This window comes from Natator depressus, chromosome 1 (assembly GCF_965152275.1).
Source record: "Natator depressus isolate rNatDep1 chromosome 1, rNatDep2.hap1, whole genome shotgun sequence".
In the NCBI taxonomy this organism is placed as follows: domain Eukaryota; kingdom Metazoa; phylum Chordata; order Testudines; family Cheloniidae; genus Natator; species Natator depressus.
Genome location: NC_134234.1, coordinates 319,306,304 through 319,327,954, shown reverse-complemented (window position 1 = coordinate 319,327,954; position 21,651 = coordinate 319,306,304). Strand labels below are relative to the sequence as shown.

The window sequence follows — 21,651 nt, the reverse complement described above, 5'->3', positions numbered from 1 at the left end:
AATCCATGCTGACTGTTACTTATTACCTTACTATCATCTAGATGTTTGCAAATTGATTGCTTAATTATTTGCTCCATTATCTTTCTGGGTACTGAAGTTAAGCTGACTGGTCTGTAATTCCCCAGGTTGTCCTTATTTCCTTTTTTATAGAGTGGCACTATATATGCCCTTTTCTAGTCTTCTGGAATCTCTCCCGTCTTCCATGACCTTTCAAAGATAATTGCTAATGGCACAGATATCTCCTTAGTCAGCTCCTTGAGCATTCTAGGATATATTTCATCAGGCCTTGGGCACCTGAAGATATCTGACTTGTCTATGTAATTTTTAACTTATTCTTTCCCTATTTTAGCCTCTGATCCTACCTCAGCTTCACCGGCATTCGCTATGTTAGATGTCCAATCACTGTTAAACTTTTTGGTGAAAACTGAAACAAAAAAGTCATTTAGCACTTCTGCCATTTCCCCATTTCCTGAAGGGTTTCCCAGTGAAGAATTTGGTATTTTTAAGACTGCGGTAGCATTTGTTTTTGAGGCTATTTTCTCTGTCTCCTGGGATTTTTTTAAAACAGTATGGGAACTTCTTGGGGGAGTATTACATTTTGGGGCCATCAACTTGAATTGCCCCGCAGAAATGGCAATTATAATAAATGTTGAGTCTTCTGTTGGTGGTGCTGAGAAGTGCAGCCATAAAGGCAGATGTGTTGTAAAGTAATTATTTTGTCAAGAGCTGAAATTGAAAGTTATGTCTTTGTAGTGAATATTCTGTTTTTTGACACCCAAATTAAATGTAAGCGGCACGATAATCTCTTCAAGATTCCTTTTGATTCTGGTAGAAAATCCTGGAAGCTGCTTTTGTGATGCATACATTCACCCATTTGGTTATTTAAGCTGCAGGATGTGTTTTCAGAAAGTGGCTAATGGGAGCTGGAGTACTTGCAAATGTGAGAATTTCTTAAGTTTGAATTAAAGATATTTTTGTTTGTTTCTAGGTACATGCTGGGCCTCTCAGCAGTTCCAGCAATTATACAGTTTTTTGGCTTCCTGTTTCTTCCTGAAAGCCCCCGCTGGCTGATTCAGAAAGGCCAGACTCAGAAAGCACGGAGAATTCTGTCTCAGATACGTGGCAACCAAACAATTGATGAGGAATATGATACTATCAAGAACAACATTGAAGAGGAAGAAAAAGAAGTTGGAGCAGGTAGGTTAGAAATTTCTTGGCATCTCTGTCTACCTATGTCACTAAAGAGGCAAATAACAGGAAATTGTACTTCGGTAATTTCATATGTTGCTTTTTTCTGATCTTGTAAATATTTCTATTATTATTATTATTATTATATTGGTAGTTTAAGTCTAAATAAATTTAATCTGTAGAACTGAAGATGCTGTTGTAAATGCTGTCCTGATTTTATTTTTCAAGTGAGGAAAAAAATGAAGCTATATATTATAAGATTTTATGTTGTCACTTGAAATGTGTGTTTAAAGAAGGAATAAGCAAGGCATATAGTTCACAAATAATCTGTATATTGTAAGATGGACATGAGGAGCAGATTTATACTTAAGTTAGATATATCTATTTTGTATGTTTATTTCTATCATTTATAGAAAAAAGATTGGGATGTAGGAAAAAGGACAAAATAGAAGCTATGGAAGGGTTAAAAGGTTAATCCCTCAAATGTCTGAAGTTATCCAGAAGCTATGTCCTGGCTGAGCAGAATCTCAGCAAGCAACTGTGGCAAGACTTACAGAACTAGACATATACATTATCATCAACATTTTAGTAAACACAGTCTTTTGAGGTCATATATGTTCTTTCTTTAGACTGTGGTGTGTCATTCAAATTCTTTGCATTTCTTTTACACCTTATCTGATCCCACAAATACTTGTGCATATTTAACTTTAAGCATGTGAGCAGTTCTGTTGACTTCTTAATTTTTTCCCCCAACTTTGTCTGTGGTTGACAACTAAGGGACAGTAACTATAGTAATTATGTAGGGAAGCAGGAAGTACAAGACAACCTTTTGAAAGTTTATCATTTCTGAAATCATCAACGAGACAACTTCTACTTCAGCTTCTTCAGAGTTGGTGGGAAGTGCAACAAGAGTTACCTGGTGGTTGTGTGTATTTAAATTTTTTCCCCTTTTATAGTACATAATCAAATTACTTTGTTGCTGTTGGCTTTGTGTCTGCGACAGGTTAAGCAGTTTGAAGTGTTTTGGGAGTCACGTGCATTTGGTTGGGATTTTCAAAAGTGTATGACTCAGGGAGTACAAGTCAAATCAGTGGTACTTGATGTGGGTAGCTGACTTACACACTTTTGAAAATCACACTCCAAAGCAAACATTTCAAAGCTATTCTAACTGTAGTAGTTTTGTGCATGGTTTAAAACCGTGGTTCTCAACCAGGGGTACATGTACTCCTTGGGGTACTCAGGTCTTCCATGGGGTACATCAACTCATCTAGATCAGTGTTTCTCAACCTGTAGGTCAGGAGCTGTGGGGGGACTGTGGGGGGGGGTGTCACAGGACAGGTTTAGGGTTGTCACAAGTGTAGGGCCAGCTTTAGAGGATGGCAAGCAGGGCAATTGCCAGGGGCTCCATGCCAGAGGGGCACCACAAAGCTAAGATACATGCTTAATATGTGGGTAGCAGGGCTCGGGTTTCAGTAGTTGGGAAAGGTTTGAGAACCACTGGTTTAAAAAAGTTAGCATATATAAAGTAGTCTTTTTTTAGATAAATTCTTTCAGTCTGATAGTGTGGCTGCTTACTTTAAATAAATAATCAGGTTACAGCTTTTGTGGTGCCTGATTGTTAAAAATATATATGAAGTTAATGACCTAGTTAGGTTTCACTAAGTCAAATAATGGAAAAGCCTCTGTCCACTTATTTAAATTATTCTTCGTATTATTCTTTGCTGAAAGTACCCAAAATCATGGCTCCTGCTCATGTATCTACTCCTAGTTCCAAGCAATATAAAAAGTACAGATGTAGCAAAGCACATATTGCGAGTGAAATCAAACATGAAACCAAGCACATTTAAATTTCATTCAGGATCCTGTTGAAAGTGCTGTTATCTGCATGAAGACTGAATAACTGGAGTTTACATGGATGATGTGTGTGAGCTTGCATAGTCTGGATTCAGTGTGGGACTGCAACAGAATCCTTTCTTTCCCCCATTCCTTCCACACACACATACACACTACTCCCACCTGTGGACAAGATCAGTGACTGCATCACCCTCTGTGCTACTTTGCATGAGCTGCTATATAATCATGCATCTCTTGACTCCTCCCTTGGCCTGCCCTAAATCATACCTTATGTGACAACCTTGGGAAGACACAGTGGGTGTGCAGAGGTTTCCCCGTCATGGTGACTTCATGTGTAGCTCTCCCTTGTAACAGAGGCTTACGTGATGCACTGCACCTCTGCTGTTGGGTTCAATTCACCCAGAATGATCTACAAAATTCAACAATATTGCAGTAGATGGTGATCAATCTAATGTTCTACTCCTATAGCAGACTATCCAGCGATGGCCTTTGCTCTTTGGTTAACAGTCTACTTGCGTCTGTAATGATAAAATGTGTTCTCCATAAATAATCCTTTGTTTCTGGAAACAGGAGGGAGGCATCCATCTCCTCCTTTTTCTCCTCTTATTCCTCCAGCCTGGAATGGTTGTTAATTTTTGTACATTCTGAACTCAGACCTGGCTTTGGGCTGAATCTGAGAAGTGTTTTTTGCCCTCTGAAATGGTGTAGCTGATTAATCCTTGATTTCCCACAGAACTTGTTCCTGATCATCAGAGTCAAAACGGGCATTCCCACCTCCATTCTTGGGTTTTATATTCTCCTTCTCAGAGCTGGTGCATTCTTTCATCTTGTAGGTTAGTTCCTCGTCTTCATGTGGTTTCATCTTGCAACAGGTTTTCCTGTAAAGTTAATTGGGTCAGGAATTTTTCTCTACCAGTACCCTGAATACATGGTTATTCTTGGCTACCATTCCGTTCTCCAGCTGCTCTATTATTGAGCTGCACTTTGCCAATATTTTTGCAGGAGCAGAGTTTTCCAGTACTCTTTTATTTCTTGTAACTTTTCTTTCATGACAATGTTTAGGTTCTGTCACTCTTTGAGTTTGTGGTGTTTTGCGACAACAATTTTAAACTGGTCCTTCAGAAAGGTCCTAGAGGTGTGTTGTTCATTAATTCTGAAAAGTAACTCTTCCATTAGTTCCCTTTTGAATACCTTTATCTTTACTGAGAGTTGCACTGTCTGGCAGGCCTGCAGCCCAAAAATATATTGGTGTGCTTGCTGCTATGGACATCAGCGAAATTTGAGTGTAATGGAGCGGGTGTTTCTATGATCGTGCATTATGGGTGCAGAGCTCCTCTATGTCACCCTTGCTGTGGGGTTAGAACCGTGTGTAAAACGCAGTAATTATTGCTGAGTCATGCTGTTGCGTGGCTCTTATCTCTAAACATGGTGTAAGATGGGTTGGTGTCTCTGACAAAAGGAGCTAGGGATCCTTAAGGAAAACAGAACAGAGAGGTTTGTGTAAACAGCTTAGCCCGAAGCTTTTGTTGTCTATCACAAAACCAAATGCCAGGAAGGGCATAGGTCTGGACTAGTGCTGTGTGTATATTTTGTGAGGATCAGGCAGAAAAATGTCCTGCTTAAAGGGGAATTTCAGTTTTATTCTTGGCTTTTCAACAATTTGAATTCAGATCAGTTTTCTTTATAGTCTTCTTGAAAGAAACAAGCAGAATTCTTTCCATCTGATAACACATAGTCTGTAATAGATTTTGACTGGCTTTGAGCTGAAGCCAAAGAACGACACCGTTGGATGACCTACAATTCTGAGAATGTAGGCAAATGAAATATGAAGATATCCGATGTCCCCAAAAATGTCTAGGGAGAGCACTAAGCAACATATTGTGAGATAGTGTAATTACAAAATGACTCCTGCAATAATTTGGCCATGAATGTGGAACGTGTCAGACAGTTAACACATCTAAAATAGTGAACAGTAGATAAACAAGGCAGAAAATAAAAAGTTATTCTGTTGCTCCTTCCGTTTGTTATCATGCCCTTGAAAGGCTGGCTTAATTTGTCAACCACATCTCTGCTCTTCATTGAAAAGTGCACTGTATAATAAGCATAATGGTCATGTCCTCAGTGAGACAAATAAGGTGAAGACTGTATATTTTAAAAGGATATATTTACTCTGTTTCTAACATTTTAGATTTCAGAGTAGCAGCCGTGTTAGTCTGTATCCACAAAAAGAAAAGGAGGACTTCATAGAATCATAGAATATCAGGGTTGGAAGGGACCCCAGAAGGTCATCTAGTCCAACCCCCTGCTCGAAGCAGGACCAATTCCCAGTTAAATCATCCCAGCCAGGGCTTTGTCAAGCCTGACCTTAAAAACCTCTAAGGAAGGAGATTCTACCACCTCCCTAGGTAACGCATTCCAGTGTTTCACCACCCTCTTAGTGAAAAAGTTTTTCCTAATATCCAATCTAAACCTCCCCCATTGCAACTTGAGACCATTACTCCTCGTTCTGTCATCTGCTACCATTGAGAACAGTCTAGAGCCATCCTCTTTGGAACCCCCTTTCAGGTAGTTGAAAGCAGCTATCAAATCCCCCCTCATTCTTCTCTTCTGCAGACTAAACAATCCCAGCTCCCTCAGCCTCTCCTCATAAGTCATGTGCTCTAGACCCCTAATCATTTTTGTTGCCCTTCGCTGGACTCTCTCCAATTTATCCACATCCTTTTTGTAGTGTGGGGCCCAAAACTGGACACAGTACTCCAGATGAGGCCTCACCAGTGTCGAATAGAGGGGAACGATCACGTCCCTCGATCTGCTCGCTATGCCCCTACTTATACATCCCAAAATGCCATTGGCCTTCTTGGCAACAAGGGCACACTGTTGACTCATATCCAGCTTCTCGTCCACTGTCACCCCTAGGTCCTTTTCCGCAGAACTGCTGCCTAGCCATTCGGTCCCTAGTCTGTAGCGGTGCATTGGATTCTTCCATCCTAAGTGCAGGACCCTGCACTTATCCTTATTGAACCTCATCAGATTTCTTTTGGCCCAATCCTCCAATTTGTCTAGGTCCTTCTGTATCCTATCCCTCCCCTCCAGCGTATCTACCACTCCTCCCAGTTTAGTATCATCTGCAAATTTGCTGAGAGTGCAATCCACACCATCCTCCAGATCATTTATGAAGATATTGAACAAAACCGGCCCCAGGACCGACCCCTGGGGCACTCCACTTGACACCGGCTGCCAACTAGACATGGAGCCATTGATCACTACCCGTTGAGCCCGACAATCTAGCCAGCTTTCTACCCACCTTATAGTGCATTCATCTAGCCCATACTTCCTTAACTTGCTGACAAGAATACTGTGGGAGACAGTGTCAAAAGCTTTGCTAAAGTCAAGAAACAATACATCCACTGCTTTCCCTTCATCCACAGAACCAGTAATCTCATCATAAAAGGCGATTAGATTAGTCAGGCATGACCTTCCCTTGGTGAATCCATGCTGACTGTTCCTGATCACTTTCCTCTCATGTAAGTGCTTCAGGATTGATTCTTTGAGGACCTGCTCCATGATTTTTCCAGGGACTGAGGTGAGGCTGACTGGCCTGTAGTTCCCAGGATCCTCCTTCTTCCCTTTTTTAAAGATTGGCACTACATTAGCCTTTTTCCAGTCATCCGGGACTTCCCCCGTTCGCCACGAGTTTTCAAAGATAATGGCCAAGGGCTCTGCAATCACAGCTGCCAATTCCTTCAGCACTCTCGGATGTAACTCGTCCGGCCCCATGGACTTGTGCACGTCCAGCTTTTCTAAATAGTCCCTAACCACCTCTATCTCCACAGAGGGCTGGCCATCTCTTCCCCATTCTGTGATGCCCAGCGCAGCAGTCTGGGAGCTGACCTTGTTAGTGAAAACAGAGGCAAAAAAAGCATTGAGTACATTAGCTTTTTCCACATCCTCTGTCACTAGGTTGCCTCCCTCATTCAGTAAGGGGCCCACACTTTCCTTGGCTTTCTTCTTGTTGCCAACATACCTGAAGAAACCCTTCTTGTTACTCTTGACATCTCTTGCTAGCTGCAGCTCCAGGTGCGATTTGGCCCTCCTGATATCTTTCCTACATGCCCGAGCAATATTTTTATACTCTTCCCTGGTCATATGTCCAACCTTCCACTTCTTGTAAGCTTCTTTTTTATGTTTAAGATCCGCTAGGATTTCACCATTAAGCCAAGCTGGTCGCTTGCCATGTTTACTATTCTTTCGACTCATCGGGATGGTTTGTCCCTGTAACCTCAACAGGGATTCCTTGAAATACAGCCAGCTCTCCTGGACTCCCTTCCCCTTCATGATAGTCCCCCAGGGAATCCTACCCATCCGTTCCCTGAGGGAGTCGAAGTCTGCTTTCCTGAAGTCCAGGGTCCGTATCCTGCTGCTTACCTTTCTTCCCTGCGTCAGGATCCTGAACTCAACCAACTCATGGTCACTGCCTCCCAGATTCCCATCCACTTTTGCTTCCCCCACTAATTCTACCCGGTTTGTGAGCAGCAGGTCAAGAAAAGCGCCCCCCCTAGTTGGCTCCCCTAGCACTTGCGCCAGAAAATTGTCCCCTACGCTTTCCAAAAACTTCCTGGATTGTCTATGCACCGCTGTATTGCTCTCCCAGCAGATATCAGGAAAATTAAAGTCACCCATGAGAATCAGGGCATGCGATCTAGTAGCTTCCGTGAGTTGCCGGAAGAAAGCCTCATCCACCTCATCCCCCTGGTCCGGTGGTCTATAGCAGACTCCCACCACTACATCACTCTTGTTGCACACACTTCTAAACTTAATCCAGAGACACTCAGGTTTTTCCACAGTTTCGTACCGGAGCTCTGAGCAGTCATACTGCTCCCTTACATACAGTGCTACTCCCCCACCTTTTCTGCCCTGCCTGTCCTTCCTGAACAGTTTATAACCATCCATGACTGTACTCCAGTCATGTGAGCTATCCCACCAAGTCTGTTATTCCAATCACGCATGCTCAAATAAATTGGTTAGTCTCTAAGGTGCCACAAGTCCTCCTTTTCTTTTAACATTTTAGAGCAGTGCTAAAATGTTGGTCCTAAATCCATTCACAAGTAACACAAACTTCCAAAAGTTTTTTTGTAGTATTGGCGAGTAGATCATGTGATCATACTATGAAGAATCCTTTCTAAGACTTCATTTCCCTAGCAGTAAAGTTTTCTGAGTGTCATGTGTAGATGTTATTTTCCTATCTTCACAAAATCTAGTTGTAAGCCCTGGTTTTTAAGGTAGCATTCTGTAAGTAAATCCTTGGTCTGGAAATTTAACCTGGAAAGGGAGGATAATTACTTTGCCCTTTAAAGGTCAGATGTTCTTCAGGGAAGGATGTGATGCACCACTAAACTACAATCCAGAACAAAATCCCCTTTACTTGCAGCCCAGGAAGAAAAGACTTATTCAAAGGCTGCTTCTGAAGACAAGACACCTTTCAGGCATTCACCACGAAAGTTCAGATTTGCACATTTCTATTTTTGCATTTTTGTTGACGTTCCTAGACAGAACAACGGTAGAGAATAGTCTGACTCTACTCACTGTAACAAGACTAGTTTGATGTCAGTCTGTTATTTGTTCAGACATTATCAATAGGAATGGGACAGAGTTCACTTCATGAAAGCTAATATTAATAATTGGTGTCTGCTTTCAATAACTAGAACTTACATTAAAGATTTTTTGGTCGGCTCAAGCTTTAACAGGGTGTTACATCCTTTGAAAAAGAAAATCAGGCCTTTGAAAGTGCAGTAAATCTTCCACATATCAACTTTATGCCAGCCCCACTAAAGGAAAAGTGTATGAATTAAAAATGTACGAACAATTTCTTAGTCTACAGAAAATTCGAACCAGAACTATGGAAAATAGTAAATCAAGGAAATTTGGTCTTCATCAGTCTTCAGAATACTTAACATACACCGGTTGCTTCAAACCAGTCATCATCTATAGATTGGAGTTGGATGGCAACACTTTATATATTACTATATTCACTTTGGTCTAGCTACAGCTATAGCTCAAGTTTTAAAAATATGGAGAGAAAGGCAATCAGACTTTGCTCCCATGAGGCAAAAAGTATGTTCCTTTGTACTTGGGTTACACCAGTGAGAGTAACCAGCTTGGCTTTCAAGTCAGTTTTCAGAAGTTAGAGACTTCCAATCCCAATTTCCATACAATTTAGAAGCTCAGTTGAATTCTAGGAAACTGTAAAAGCAAGAATATTTCTTGGATTTGAAAGAAATATGTCATCCAAATAAATTCAGTATTGTTAAGTCAGCTTTATATCACTGTAAACTTGCATAGTGATTTACAAGCTTAGAACAAGATACATGCCATGCTCCAAACTGTTTGCAACCTAATGGACAAGACATAGATGAGATGGGGCACAAGACATCAGGTAAAAGAGCATGTACAGAGGTGGTTGGTTTGAAAGATTCCTGGAAGTAGTAAGCTTGCTGGCGGGGCAGTTGCTTGACTGACAAGTAGAGATTATTGTGTACAGCATAAATAATGGCAATGGGACAAAAGGAACTGGAAGGAGGAAGGACTAAGGGAAATAGGAAGGAAGAGCAAAGATGAAGGGGTAAGGTTCTGTAGAGTTGAGGAGGTAGGCTTACTACTTCTCTGAATAATTCAATAAAGAGATTCAAGGGAGGTGACATAGTGAAAGTGGAGAGATGACTTTTGTAGTGACATTGAATAAATTGGAGCGGGGAGCACAGCCTTGATTAATGCAGGCTTCTTGTCTTCACAATGACTGTTTTGATTATGTGGATGATGAGGACAGGGAAGATTTTGATTGTTATGGTGAACGTGGCAACGCTTAGTTCATGGCCTGGGGCCTGTGCCATTGGGATAGATTCTTCAGTGGTATAATTCTATTTACCTAATACGTTTGGACAATAGTCTATGAGGTTTGCTTCCCTCAAAATGACTGTGATATCGAATCTGCTACTAGTTTCAGTGCTAGAATTTGCTGGTGAAAGAACATGCTTGTTAAAGGCTATAAATGTGTCCCTTCAGAGTGAGTGGAGAATAACCCAGCAACACTGAAAGAAGAGCATCTAGATAGCAAGTTCAATTTAAGGTCAGATTGGTTGAGTATGTAGTGCAATCAGCCTGGTGAATAGTCTCTGATTTTCATGTTGATTTGTCAGAAGCAGCCAGGGAAACACAACTTTGAATTTCCTGATTTTTGTGTGTATATGCATTAACCACACAACTTGTGCTATCTTTGAGCATATGTTTTTATGTGGTAGTCATATTGATATAATTTTGGATAAGAAATAAGCATACGTAAATATAAAAGGCATATCCATATTGTGCTTAAAAGGAAATGAAATTATGCTACCTTCAGAATAGCTAATGGTATTCAAGAGTTGATTTAATTAAAAAGAAAAAAAGGTCTGTTTTTTCACTATTTGCCTGCAGGTTCCAACTTCAGAACTGAATATACAATTCCAAAAAGATTACTCCCATTGTAGCTGCATATTTACATGTAACAGGGATTTAGGCAAAAACGCAGTGTTACATGAAAGAGTTAAATGGGCATAGGGGAAAGATTTCTTTGACCACTAGGAAACAATTGTAACACTCCACTACAGTTCAACAATACCATTCATTGTTTGGTCACAGAACATACTCTGACAGCTAAAATTGGAGGTAAGCTTGTAGCTTCTTTGCTCTTTAATCTTGTGAAGATGAGTGGGAAACTGTAAAATAGATGTTTTAATTTGATGAATAAAAGTCCATATAATTATTTAACACACTGAAATTCCTATGATGAAAGGACTAAAGTTGAAGAATAGGTTTCCTTGTTTGATAAACTTCTGTTTGTTCAGACATTAGTTATTGAAGCATAGCTTTTTTAACATTATTAATAGTCACCTTGCTAAGTTGTGGGTGCCATGGTTACAGGGCTAGTTTCCACCTCCCTTCTCCCCCTTCCGGCACTCTGAGTTCATAGATTCCAAGGCCAAAAGGGACCATTGTGATAGTCTAGTCTGATCTCCTGAGTAACACAAGCCATAGAACTTTCCCCAGATAATTCCTAGAGCAGAGCTTTTAGAGAAACATCAACTCTTGATTTAAAAATTGTCAATGATAAAGAATCCACCACAACCTTTGGTAAATTGTTCTAATGGTTAATTACTCTGATGGTTAAAAATTAATAATTTATTTCCAGTCTGAATTTGTCTAGCTTCAACTTCCAGCCATTGAATCATGTGATACCTTTCTCTGGTAGATTGACGAACCCATTATAATATATTTGTTACTCATATAGATACTTATGAAGTCTAATCAAGTCACTCTTTAACCTTCTCTTTGTTAAGCTAAATCAATTGAGCTCCTTGCGTCTATCGCTATAAGGCATGTTTTCTAACCCTTTAATCATTCTCTGGCTCTTCTCTGAACCCTCTTTAATTTATCAACCTTCTTCAATTTTGGACACCAGAACTGGACACCGTATTCCAGTATTGGTGCATCAGTGCCAAATATAGAGGTAAAATTGTTATGCTGTCTGAAGTGGCTCACAACTGTGTGTGCCTACTTCAGGACATGCACCCCAAACTGGTGGTATATTCTATAATTAGGTTTCACCAAGCTATTAACAGATGTGAACTCCTGGATCACTATACCAGTCTTACCATGGAGTCAGATGCAGTCCCCAGAGACACTCCAGTCTGTCTTGCCACCCAGACAAACTGGTCTTTGATAAATGGTCACTTATACCAAAGATAACATCACATTTAAGTTGCTCCCAGTCCCAAGAGATCAGTCACTTACCCCAGATCAATTGGTACTCTAGATCTTACACCAAAGACAATGCTGGTTGCCAATTCTATAGAAAACTAACTAAAGGTTTATTAGCTAAGAAAAGGAAGTGAGAGTTATTGAGAGGTTAAAGCAGGTAAAATATATGTACAGGTGAGTCAGTCTATAATACCAAATTGTAGCAGAGATGTAGTAACCTGCCAGTTTCCCAAAAGTCTCTCAGGGCTACCCGGAATATCTCTGGGGAACTCTGTCTTCTTGTTCAGTTGTAAGAGTCCAAACAGTTCAGAGATGAAGGATCTTTCCTTGAATCCATGCTTATAGCTTCTTTTCACAGAAAACAAACTCAGTGTCACTAATTAAACAGGCTTTTCCTTTGATGATGGAGAGTGAGGAATCCATTTAGTCTTTAACCTCTGGTCATCACACACAATAGCCACTTGCTTTGAAATTAGTACTTTTCTGTTAAAGTTCTTCATTTGCATTCCACAAGGCTTCTTTCTCCTCTGATGGGTTATTTAGTTACAGGGATATACACAATGTAAATGTTTGCTATTACATTATAACAGGATACTGATAAGCTAGCAGGATAACTGGCATCTTGTCAGTGAAGCAAAACAGGATTTTATTAAGGGAAATTCTGTATCTGTTATGAATAAACCTACTACAGCAGCTGGTTTTAAGGTGGGAAAAAAGGATTTATCTCATTTCCAAGATCCCACAAGGATCAGCAGCAGTCGTATCTTCATCGAAGAACATTTTAATTTATCTCATCAACAGGTAAAATAGATATTTTTCCATTTTAAAATATTGCTTTCTATTAATGTTGCATTTACATGTTTGTAAAAAGAGGAAGTAAATACCCAGGAAAAAAGCAAATTTTTTTCCTTGTTGGCACTTTTCTCCAGTGAATCAATTTATTAAAACTTTGTTCCACAAAAGAGAAATTGTTCAATGGTCTTTCATAACACAGTATATCTGACATATTTTATCAAAGCTTTGTGTGTTCTACCTCGGAGGAACTGAAGTGAACTTATTGTGTAGGTTACAGACTCTCTCAACACATGCAGAAAAGTATAACAAAAGGTACTAATTAAGATAAATAAGAATAAAGATATTACTAGTAAGAAGGCTTACATTTTTTCCCTTATTAAATTAAGCATATAATACCAGGGCCAGAGGTGCTGCAAACAGTTGGAATTTCCAAATCAAAACCTACATTATTTAGGAAACTTTACATACCGTATATACTCATTCATTAGCCCATTCGTTTATAAGCCAACCCCCAAAGATGGATAGGTAAAAATAGTAAAAACTGTATGAACCGACCCTATATTTCAGGAGTGGGCAAACTTTGGCTCCCGGCCCGTCAGGGTAAGCTGCTGGCTGGTCGGGATGTTTTGTTTACCTGGAGCGTTCACAGGCACGGAGCCCCTCAGCTCCCAGTGGCCACAGTTCACTGTTCCCAGCCAATGGGAGCTGCGGGAATTGGCTGGGAATGGCGAACTGTGGCCACAGGGAACTGAGGGGCTCCATGCCTGCAGACACTCCAGGTAAACAAAATGATGATGTATTAGATATTCAATTCAATGATTTCATAGAGTTTAAAATCATCAAATTTTGGTGTAGACCCATTTATAAGCCGACCCCCACTCTTTGATGAATCACTTTTTTACCAAAAATATTTGGCTTATGAATGAGTATATACGGTAATCTGTTCTGTTGAAGCATGATATTTTATTGCTTAAGGATGAACTGTGTACATGCACACAATTTTCTAAATGGATGGTTAGCAATGTTTGCCTGTTGTTTCTAAATGTTCAATATATTAGAAAGCATTTAGCTGTTTCTTTAAACATTCTATTAAGGAAGATTTAAAAGTTGTTAACGTCTAGCCTCCTATTTAACAATGTGACCAAGAATTTCAAAAGTGATGTATGGTTTTGGATGCCTTGGTCTTGGATACCCAAATTGAGACCCCTTAACAGGGCCTGATTTTCACAGGATGAGTTCTTGGCACTTTCTGAAAATCAGAGCCTTTAAGGTATCTTAAGTTGAGCATCCAAAAATTGATGTACTAGAAATCACAAGTCAGTTAAAAAACCCAATCTAGATTAATATAAATCATAGAAACGTAGAGCTGGAAGGGACCTGGAGGTCATTTAGTTCATCCCCATGTGCTGAGTCAGGATGAATTAGACCTAGACCATCCCACAGGTGTGTGTGTGTGTACCTGTTCTTAAAAACTCTAATGACGGAGATTCCACAACCTCCACAGATAACCATTATGTATACATCTTTTGTTTTAAAGGCCAACATAATGATACAATCCCAGTCATATAAGGACTGGCTGGAGTTTTGGAACTTGATACAGGAAATTATTGGGTGAAATTCTGTACCTTATGTTAAGCAGGGGGTCAGATTAGAAGATTATAATGGTTCCTTCTGGCCTTAAAATCTATGGAATCTGTGAAATGTCACCCAATTGATAACTTTTTTCCAATAATACACTATTATAAAACATCTTATTGCAATTGTAAACATGGAATTGGAAAGATGTTTGACAACTTGTCTTGTTAGAATTTGGTGTTCTATCAGTTACTATGAACTTGTTTTATTTGTAAAATGCATGATTGTAAATGTGAAAGTTGTGTTAGGAGGATGTGGATGTGACCCAATCATACAGAATGGACTTAGTTAAACATAATTCATTTTTAATGAAGTTTGGCATCAGTAGTTTTACTATTGGGGCATGAACTGTTAATGCATCACTCATGTTGCCTCGGGCTTATAATGTGTCACAGCACAGTACCTGTCTTATTTCTTAATTATTAGCACAAAGAGAATTGGATAAAATCCCTCCCTGACTACTGTAATTACTTCCTCTGGGTAAATTCACTACATCAGGACAAGTGGGAATGTTAATAGTTTCAAACACCATGCAATAAGGAATCACTTCTGCAGCATGCGGAGCATGGGATAGGTCTACATTTTTTATTTCCCACTTTTATATGAGTTTCTTTTTCTTAGATTGTAAGCTTTTCGTGACAAGGACATTCTCCCTCTCTCTATGTACAATACCTAGAAAAAATAGGATCCTAATCACAGTCTAGGACTCTGTGCATAAACATAACTATAATCTGAAAATTTGTTGGAGTCAAGGTATATAACTTTAATGATAGCTTGTAATAGCTTTGCTTCATGTATATTTTGTTAAGACCTTTAAGATTTGTATATCTTCTTAAACACTATGGCCTTTAATGGCACCCAATCCTGGAAAGTATCTGGGAACTTTAACAGAAGATCACTAAAATCAGTGTTCATAAAAAAGGGCAACATGCCACAAATAAATGGAATCAAGCACAACGAGAAACCGTTGTCCTTCCCTAATTACATTATAGCATAGTACTAAAACAAAAAACATGAGACAGCCATGCACAAGTAGAACGGTTCCAATATTTAAAGCTTTAAATACAAAAAATAATATTTGAAGCACACTGCCTGAACAGTAACCCATGCAGAACACACTGATTGCTGAGTCATGGGTGAATGCCTTTAAAGTAGTTGTCTTGCTGCCCCATTCTTCAAAGCTGCTGTCCCTGAGCCAGATTCTTCTGCATTGGCTCATGTTTAGTGCCTTGGTCCCCAAGTTTGTCTCATTGAAATCAGTGGGTTGAGGCCCTGATGATGGCATGTGATGGAATTTGTTTTCCCAGTTTTCTTTTTAAAAACTGGCATATTTAATTCATACAGTGATAGAATACCCTTTAATACCTACAACCAACCTTTCAGTTACAACAAAGGAATAGCCATCAATAGCCAGACAGTGTTAATGGCTCATCAACGCCCATCAAGAAAAGAATCCACTATCCCAGAGACTCCTTAGAGAGGGCACCTATGCAATGGGGACTGCTTGACCAATGGGGACTGCCTGATCCCCTCGTCACAGCAAGGATCTTTCCAGCAAGCTGAAAGCAAGTATAAAAGAGGAGAAGTGACATTATCACATTGCCCCTACCCCCCCCCACACACACACACCTCAACACCTGTAAGAACGTCTGAAAGATAAAGATTTTGAACTGGGGAGTTTGGTACCAGGCTGGAAAAGGCTCCAGTCTGTGTATTGAAGAACTGTAACCTGCTTGTAACATCTGTCAGGGTGAGAAAAGCTGTTTGATTCATCTCTTGTTTAGACTAAAAGTTTAGGATTTAGAATGAATGTTTCTCATTTTATTTCTTAAGGTAACTATCTCTGACTTTATGCCTACTACTTATAATCATTTAAAATCTATCTTTCTGTAGTTAATAAATCTATTTTATATTGTACCTTAAACAGTGTGTTTTGGAAGTCAGTTCAGGTTAACAATGGCGGTTACAAGTACATTACCTTTTTGTTGCAGTGGCAAACTAGGTAACGACTGATGCTACTCATATGAGTGCACAGCGTGAAAAAATACTTCTGTTGTTTGTTTTAAACCTGCTGCCTGTTAATTTAATTTGGTGATCCCTAGTTCTTGTGTTATGAGGAGGAGTAAATAACACTTCCTTACTTACTTTCTCCACACCAGTCATGATTTTATAGAGCTCTATCCTATCCCCCACTTAGTCGTCTCTTTTCCAAGCTGAAAAGTCCCAGTCTTATTAATTTCTCCTCATACGGAAGCCGTTCCATAACCCTAATAATTTTTCTTGCCCTTTTCTGAACCTTTTCCAATTCCAAAATATCTTTTTTGAGATGGGATGACCACATTTGCACGCAGTATTCAAGATGTGGGCGTACCATGGATTTATATAGAGGCAATATGATCTTTTCTGTCTTATTTTCTATCCCTTTCTTAAGAATTCCCAACATTTCTGTTTGCTTTTTTGACTGCCACTGCACACTGAGTGGATGTTTTCAGAGAACTATCCACAATGACTCCGAGATCTCTTTCTTGAGTGGTAACAGCTAATTTAGACCCCATCATTTTATATGTATAATTGGGATTATGTTTTCCAATGTGCATTACTTCGCATTTTGCAAAGTAGTGCAATTCTGCGCTTTGCTGAATCATAGAAAATTAGGGTTGGAAGAGACCTCAGGAGGTCATCTAGTCCAACCCCCTGCTCAAGGCAGGACCAACCTCAACTTAATCATCCCAGCCAGGACTTTGTCAAGCTGGGCCTTAAAAACCTCTAAGGATTGTGTGATGTTCCCCTCTGGTGTTGTCTGGACCAGTGATCTGCTAGGCCACTCCAATCCTTGACTCTGGGAGCCAGCCTTACCCTGCTCTGCTGTGAGAACCCCCACTCCTGGGCTGTTCACAAACAGCCTCTGGCATGTAAGCTGATCTTAACACTTTCAGTGTGCTTACAAATGTAGATGCTTCTCACTACAGGCTGGCTGTTCAGCCAGGCTCTCCCCTTTGATCAGTCATTCAGTTGCTTGGTGGTGGTGGTGGTGGTGGTGGTGTCTGCAGATGTAGGTGGAAGAGAAAGAGCATGGCAAAATGTCTCTCCCTTTTATCGTGACCTTTCTTTCCTTCTGGCTTTGCACACACCCCCATCTCCTTCAGAGTCAGATGATCATTATCTCATTGCAGTCCCAAACTGCCCAAAGGAAGGGGGTGACTCCCCTGAGGGCCTAATGGATTCTTTTGTTGCTGCCACACCAGTGTCCATTTTCCTGTGAGGCTGGGCTGGGTTTGTCCCATTCGTGCCCTGACAAGGTGTGAACTGCCTCTCTGTTCTTGGAGAGTTTTTGCGTGGTCTTGCTTTAAGCCATGAGGATACATTTTCAGCCTCATAACTATGTACATGAAATTATAACCTATACCATTACTGTAACAGTTACTGTAACATCACTATAACCATACTTAGTGCATTATGAGCCTTCCAAAGACACCCAACATGACAAACTTTGTATTGGATACCACACAATCATTTTATAAAGATGAACATGTGGGTGTAGGGTGTCCCACCGAGATACAGTGTCACAGATGGACATTCCACCACCTTCCTAGGTAACCCATTCCAGCTTCACCACCCTCGTAATGAAACAGATTTTCCTGATATCCAACCTACACCTCCCCCACTGCAACTTAAGAGCATTGTTCCTTGTTCTGTCATCTTCCACCACTGAGAACAGCCTAGCTCCATCCTCTTTGGAACCCCTCTTCAGGTAATTGGAGGCTGCTATCTAATCCCCCCTCACTCTTCTCTTCTGCAGACTAAATAAGCCCAGTTCCCTCAGCCTCTCCTCATAAGTCATGTGCCCTAGCCCCCTAATAATTTTAATTGTCCTCTGCTGGAGTCTCTCCAATTTGTCCACATCCTTTCTGTAGTGGGGGCCCAAAACTGGACGCAGTACTCCAGATGTGGCCTCACCAGTGCTGAATAGAGGAGAATAATCACTTCCCTCGATCTACTGGCACTGCTCCTCCTAATGCAGCCCAATATGCCCTTAGCCTTCTTGGCAACAGGGGCACACTGTTGACTTATATCCAGCTTCTTGTCCACTGTAATCCCCAGGTCCTTTTCTGCAGAACTGCCGCTTAGCCAGCCTGTAGCAGTGCATGGGATTCTTCCATCCTAACTGCAGGACTTTGCACTTGTCCTTGTTTAACCTCATCAGATTTCTTTTGGCCCAATCCTTTAATTTGTCTAGGTCACTCCGGACGCTATCCCTACCCTGCATCATATCTACCTCTCCCCGCAGCTTAGTGTCATCTGCGAACTTGCTGAGGGTGCAATCCATCCCATCATCCAAATCATTAATGAAGATGTTGAATATTTGATATCTGCTTGGTATCGGCTGCCAACTAGACATTGAGCTGTTGATCAATACCCATTGAGCCCGATGATCTGGCCAGCTTTCTATCCACCTTATAGGCCATTCATCCAATCCATACTTTTTTAACTTGCTGGCAAGAATACTGTGGGAGACCATATCAAAAGCTTTGCTAAAGTCAAGATTTATCACGTCCACCACTTTCCCCATATCCACAGAGCCAGTTATCTCATCATAGAAGGCATTCAGGTTGGTCAGGCATGACTTGCTCTTGGTGAATCCATATTGACTGTTCCTGATCACCTTCCTCTCCTCCAAGTGCTTCAAAATGGATTCCTTGAGGACCTGCTCCATGATTTTTTCAGGGATTGAGGTGAGACTGATTGGTCTGTAGTTTCCCAGATTCTCCTTCTTCCCTTTTTAAAAGATAGGCACTATATTTGCCTTTTTCCAATCATCCAGCACCTCCCCCAATCACCATGAGTTTTGAAAGATAATGAGCAATGGCTCTGCAGTCACAATAGCGAACTCCCTCAGCACCCTCTGATGCATTAGATCCGGCCCCCTGGATTTGTGCATGTCCAACTTTTCTAAATAGTCCTTAACCTGTTCTCTCACCACTGAGGGCTGCTCACCTCTTCCCCATACAATGCTGCCTAGTGTAGCAGTCTGGGAGCTGACCTTGTCTGTGAAGACTGAAGCAAAAAAAGCATTGAGTACTTCAGCCTTTTCTGTCTATCACTAGGTTGTTTCCCCCATTCAATAAGGGTCCCACACTTTCCCTGACCACCACCTTGTTGCTAACATACCTGTAGAAACCCTTCTTGTTACTCTTTTTACATCCCTTGCTAGCTGCAACTCCAATTGTGCGTTGGCCTTCCGGATTACACCCCTGCATGCTCAAGCAATATTTTTATTCTCCTCCCTAGTCCATCTGTCCAAGTTTCTACTTCTCGTAAGCTTCCTTTTTGAGTTTAATCTCACCGAAGATTTCTCTGTTAAGCCAAGAGAGAGAATGTGTAGAAAGAATAGTAAATATGGCAGGTGACCAGCTTGGCTTAACAGTGAAATCTTTGCTGATCTTAAACACAAAAAAGAAGCTTACAAGAAGTGGAAGATTGGACAAATGACCAGGGAAGAATATAAAAATATTGCTCAGGCATGCAGGAGTGAAATCAGGAAGGCCAAATCACACTTGGAGTTGAAGCTAGCAAGAGGTGTTCAGAGTAACAAGAAGGGTTTCTTCAGGTATGTTGGCAACAAGAAGAAAGCCAAGGAAAGTGTGGGCCCCTTACTGAATGAGGGAGGCAACCTAGTGACAGAGGATGTGGAAAAAGCTAATGTACTCAATGCTTTTTTTGCCTCTGTCTTCACGAACAAGGTCAGTTCCCAGACTACTGCACTGGGCAGCACAGCTTGGGAAGGAGGTGACCAGCCCTCTGTGGAGAAAGAAGTGGTTTGGGACTATTTAGAAAAGCTGGACGAGCACAAGTCCATGAGGCCGGATGTGCTGCATCCGAGAGTTGGCGGATGTGATTGCAGAGCCATTGGCCATTATCTTTGAAAACTCATGGCGATCGGGGGAGGTCCCAGACGACTGGAAAAAGGCTAATGTAGTGCCCATCTTTAAAAAAGGGAAGGAGGAGGATCCGGGGAACTACAGGCCAGTCAGCCTCACCTCAATCCCTGGAAAAATCATGGAGCAGGTCCTCAAGGAATCAATTCTGAAGCACTTAGAGGAGAGGAAAGTGATCAGGAACAGTCAGCATGGATTCACCAAGGGCAAGTCATGCCTGACTAATCTAATTGCCTTCTATGATGAGATAACTGGCTCTGTGGATGAGGGGAAAGCAGTGGACTTGTTATTCCTTGACTTTAGCAAAGCTTTTGACACGGTCTCCCACAGTATTCTTGCCAGCAAGTTAAAGAAGTATGGGCTGGATGAATGGACTATAAAGGTGGATAGAAAGCTGTCTAGATGGTCAGGCTCAACAGTTAGTGATCAATGGCTCCATGTCTAGTTGGCAGTCGGTATCAAGCGGAGTGCCCCAAGGGTCGGTCCTGGGGCTGGTTTTGTTCAATATCTTCATTAATAATCTGGAGGATGGCGTGGATTGCACCCTCAGCAAGTTTTCAGATGACACTAAACTGTGAGGAGAGGTAGATAAGCTGGAGGGTAGGGATTAGATACAGAGTGACCTAGACAAATTAGAGGATTGGGCCAAAAGAAATCTGATGAGGTTCAACAAGGACAAGTGCAGAGTCCTGCACTTAGGACAAAAGAATCCCATGCATGGCTACAGACTAGGGACCAAATGGCTAGGCAGCAGCAGTTCTGCAGAAAAGGACCTAGGGGTGACAGTGGACGAGAAGCTGGATATGTGTCAACAGTGTGCTCTTGTTGCCAAGAAGGCCAATGGCATTTTGGGATGTATATGTAGGGGCATTGCCAGCAGATCGAGGGATGTGATTATTCTCCTCTATTCGACATTGGTGAGGCCTCATCTGGAGTACTGTGTCCAGTTTTGGGCCCCACACTACAAGAAAGGTGTGGAAAAATTGGAGAGAGTCCAGCGGAGGGCAACAAAAATGATTAGGGGACTGGAACACATGACTTATGAGGAGAGGCTGAGGGAACTGGGATTGTTTAGTCTGCGGAAGAGAAGAATGAGGAGGGATTTGATAGCTGCTTTCAACTACCTGAAAGGGGGTTCCAAAGAGGATGGATCTAGAGTGTTCTCAGTAGTAGCAGATGGCAGAATGAGGAGTAATGGTCTCAAGTTGCAGTGGGGGAGGTTTAGGTTGGATATTAGGAAAAACTTTTTCACTAGGAGGGTGGTGAAGCAATGGAATGCCTTACCTAGGGAGGTGGTGGAATCCGCTTCCTTAGAAGTTTTTAAGGTCAGCTTGACAAAGCCCTGGCTGGGATGATTTAGTTGGGGATTGGTCCTGCTTTGAGCAGGGGGTTGGACTAAATGACCTCCTGAGGTCCCTTTCAACCCTGATATTCTATGCTTCTATGTAGCCCT

General features: G+C 41.2%; 1 protein-coding gene across 3 annotated transcripts in view; it reads left to right on the top strand.

Annotated features, from left to right (window-relative positions):
• Positions 1-21,651, top strand: part of SLC2A13 (solute carrier family 2 member 13) — a 390,525-nt gene that overhangs the window by 171,590 nt on the left and 197,284 nt on the right. For all 3 annotated transcript variants that reach the window (XM_074942450.1, XM_074942448.1, XM_074942449.1), the window contains one exon: positions 989-1,197. In XM_074942450.1, coding sequence (XP_074798551.1) covers positions 989-1,197 — 209 coding nt within the window. The remainder of the gene's footprint in view (positions 1-988; positions 1,198-21,651) is intronic.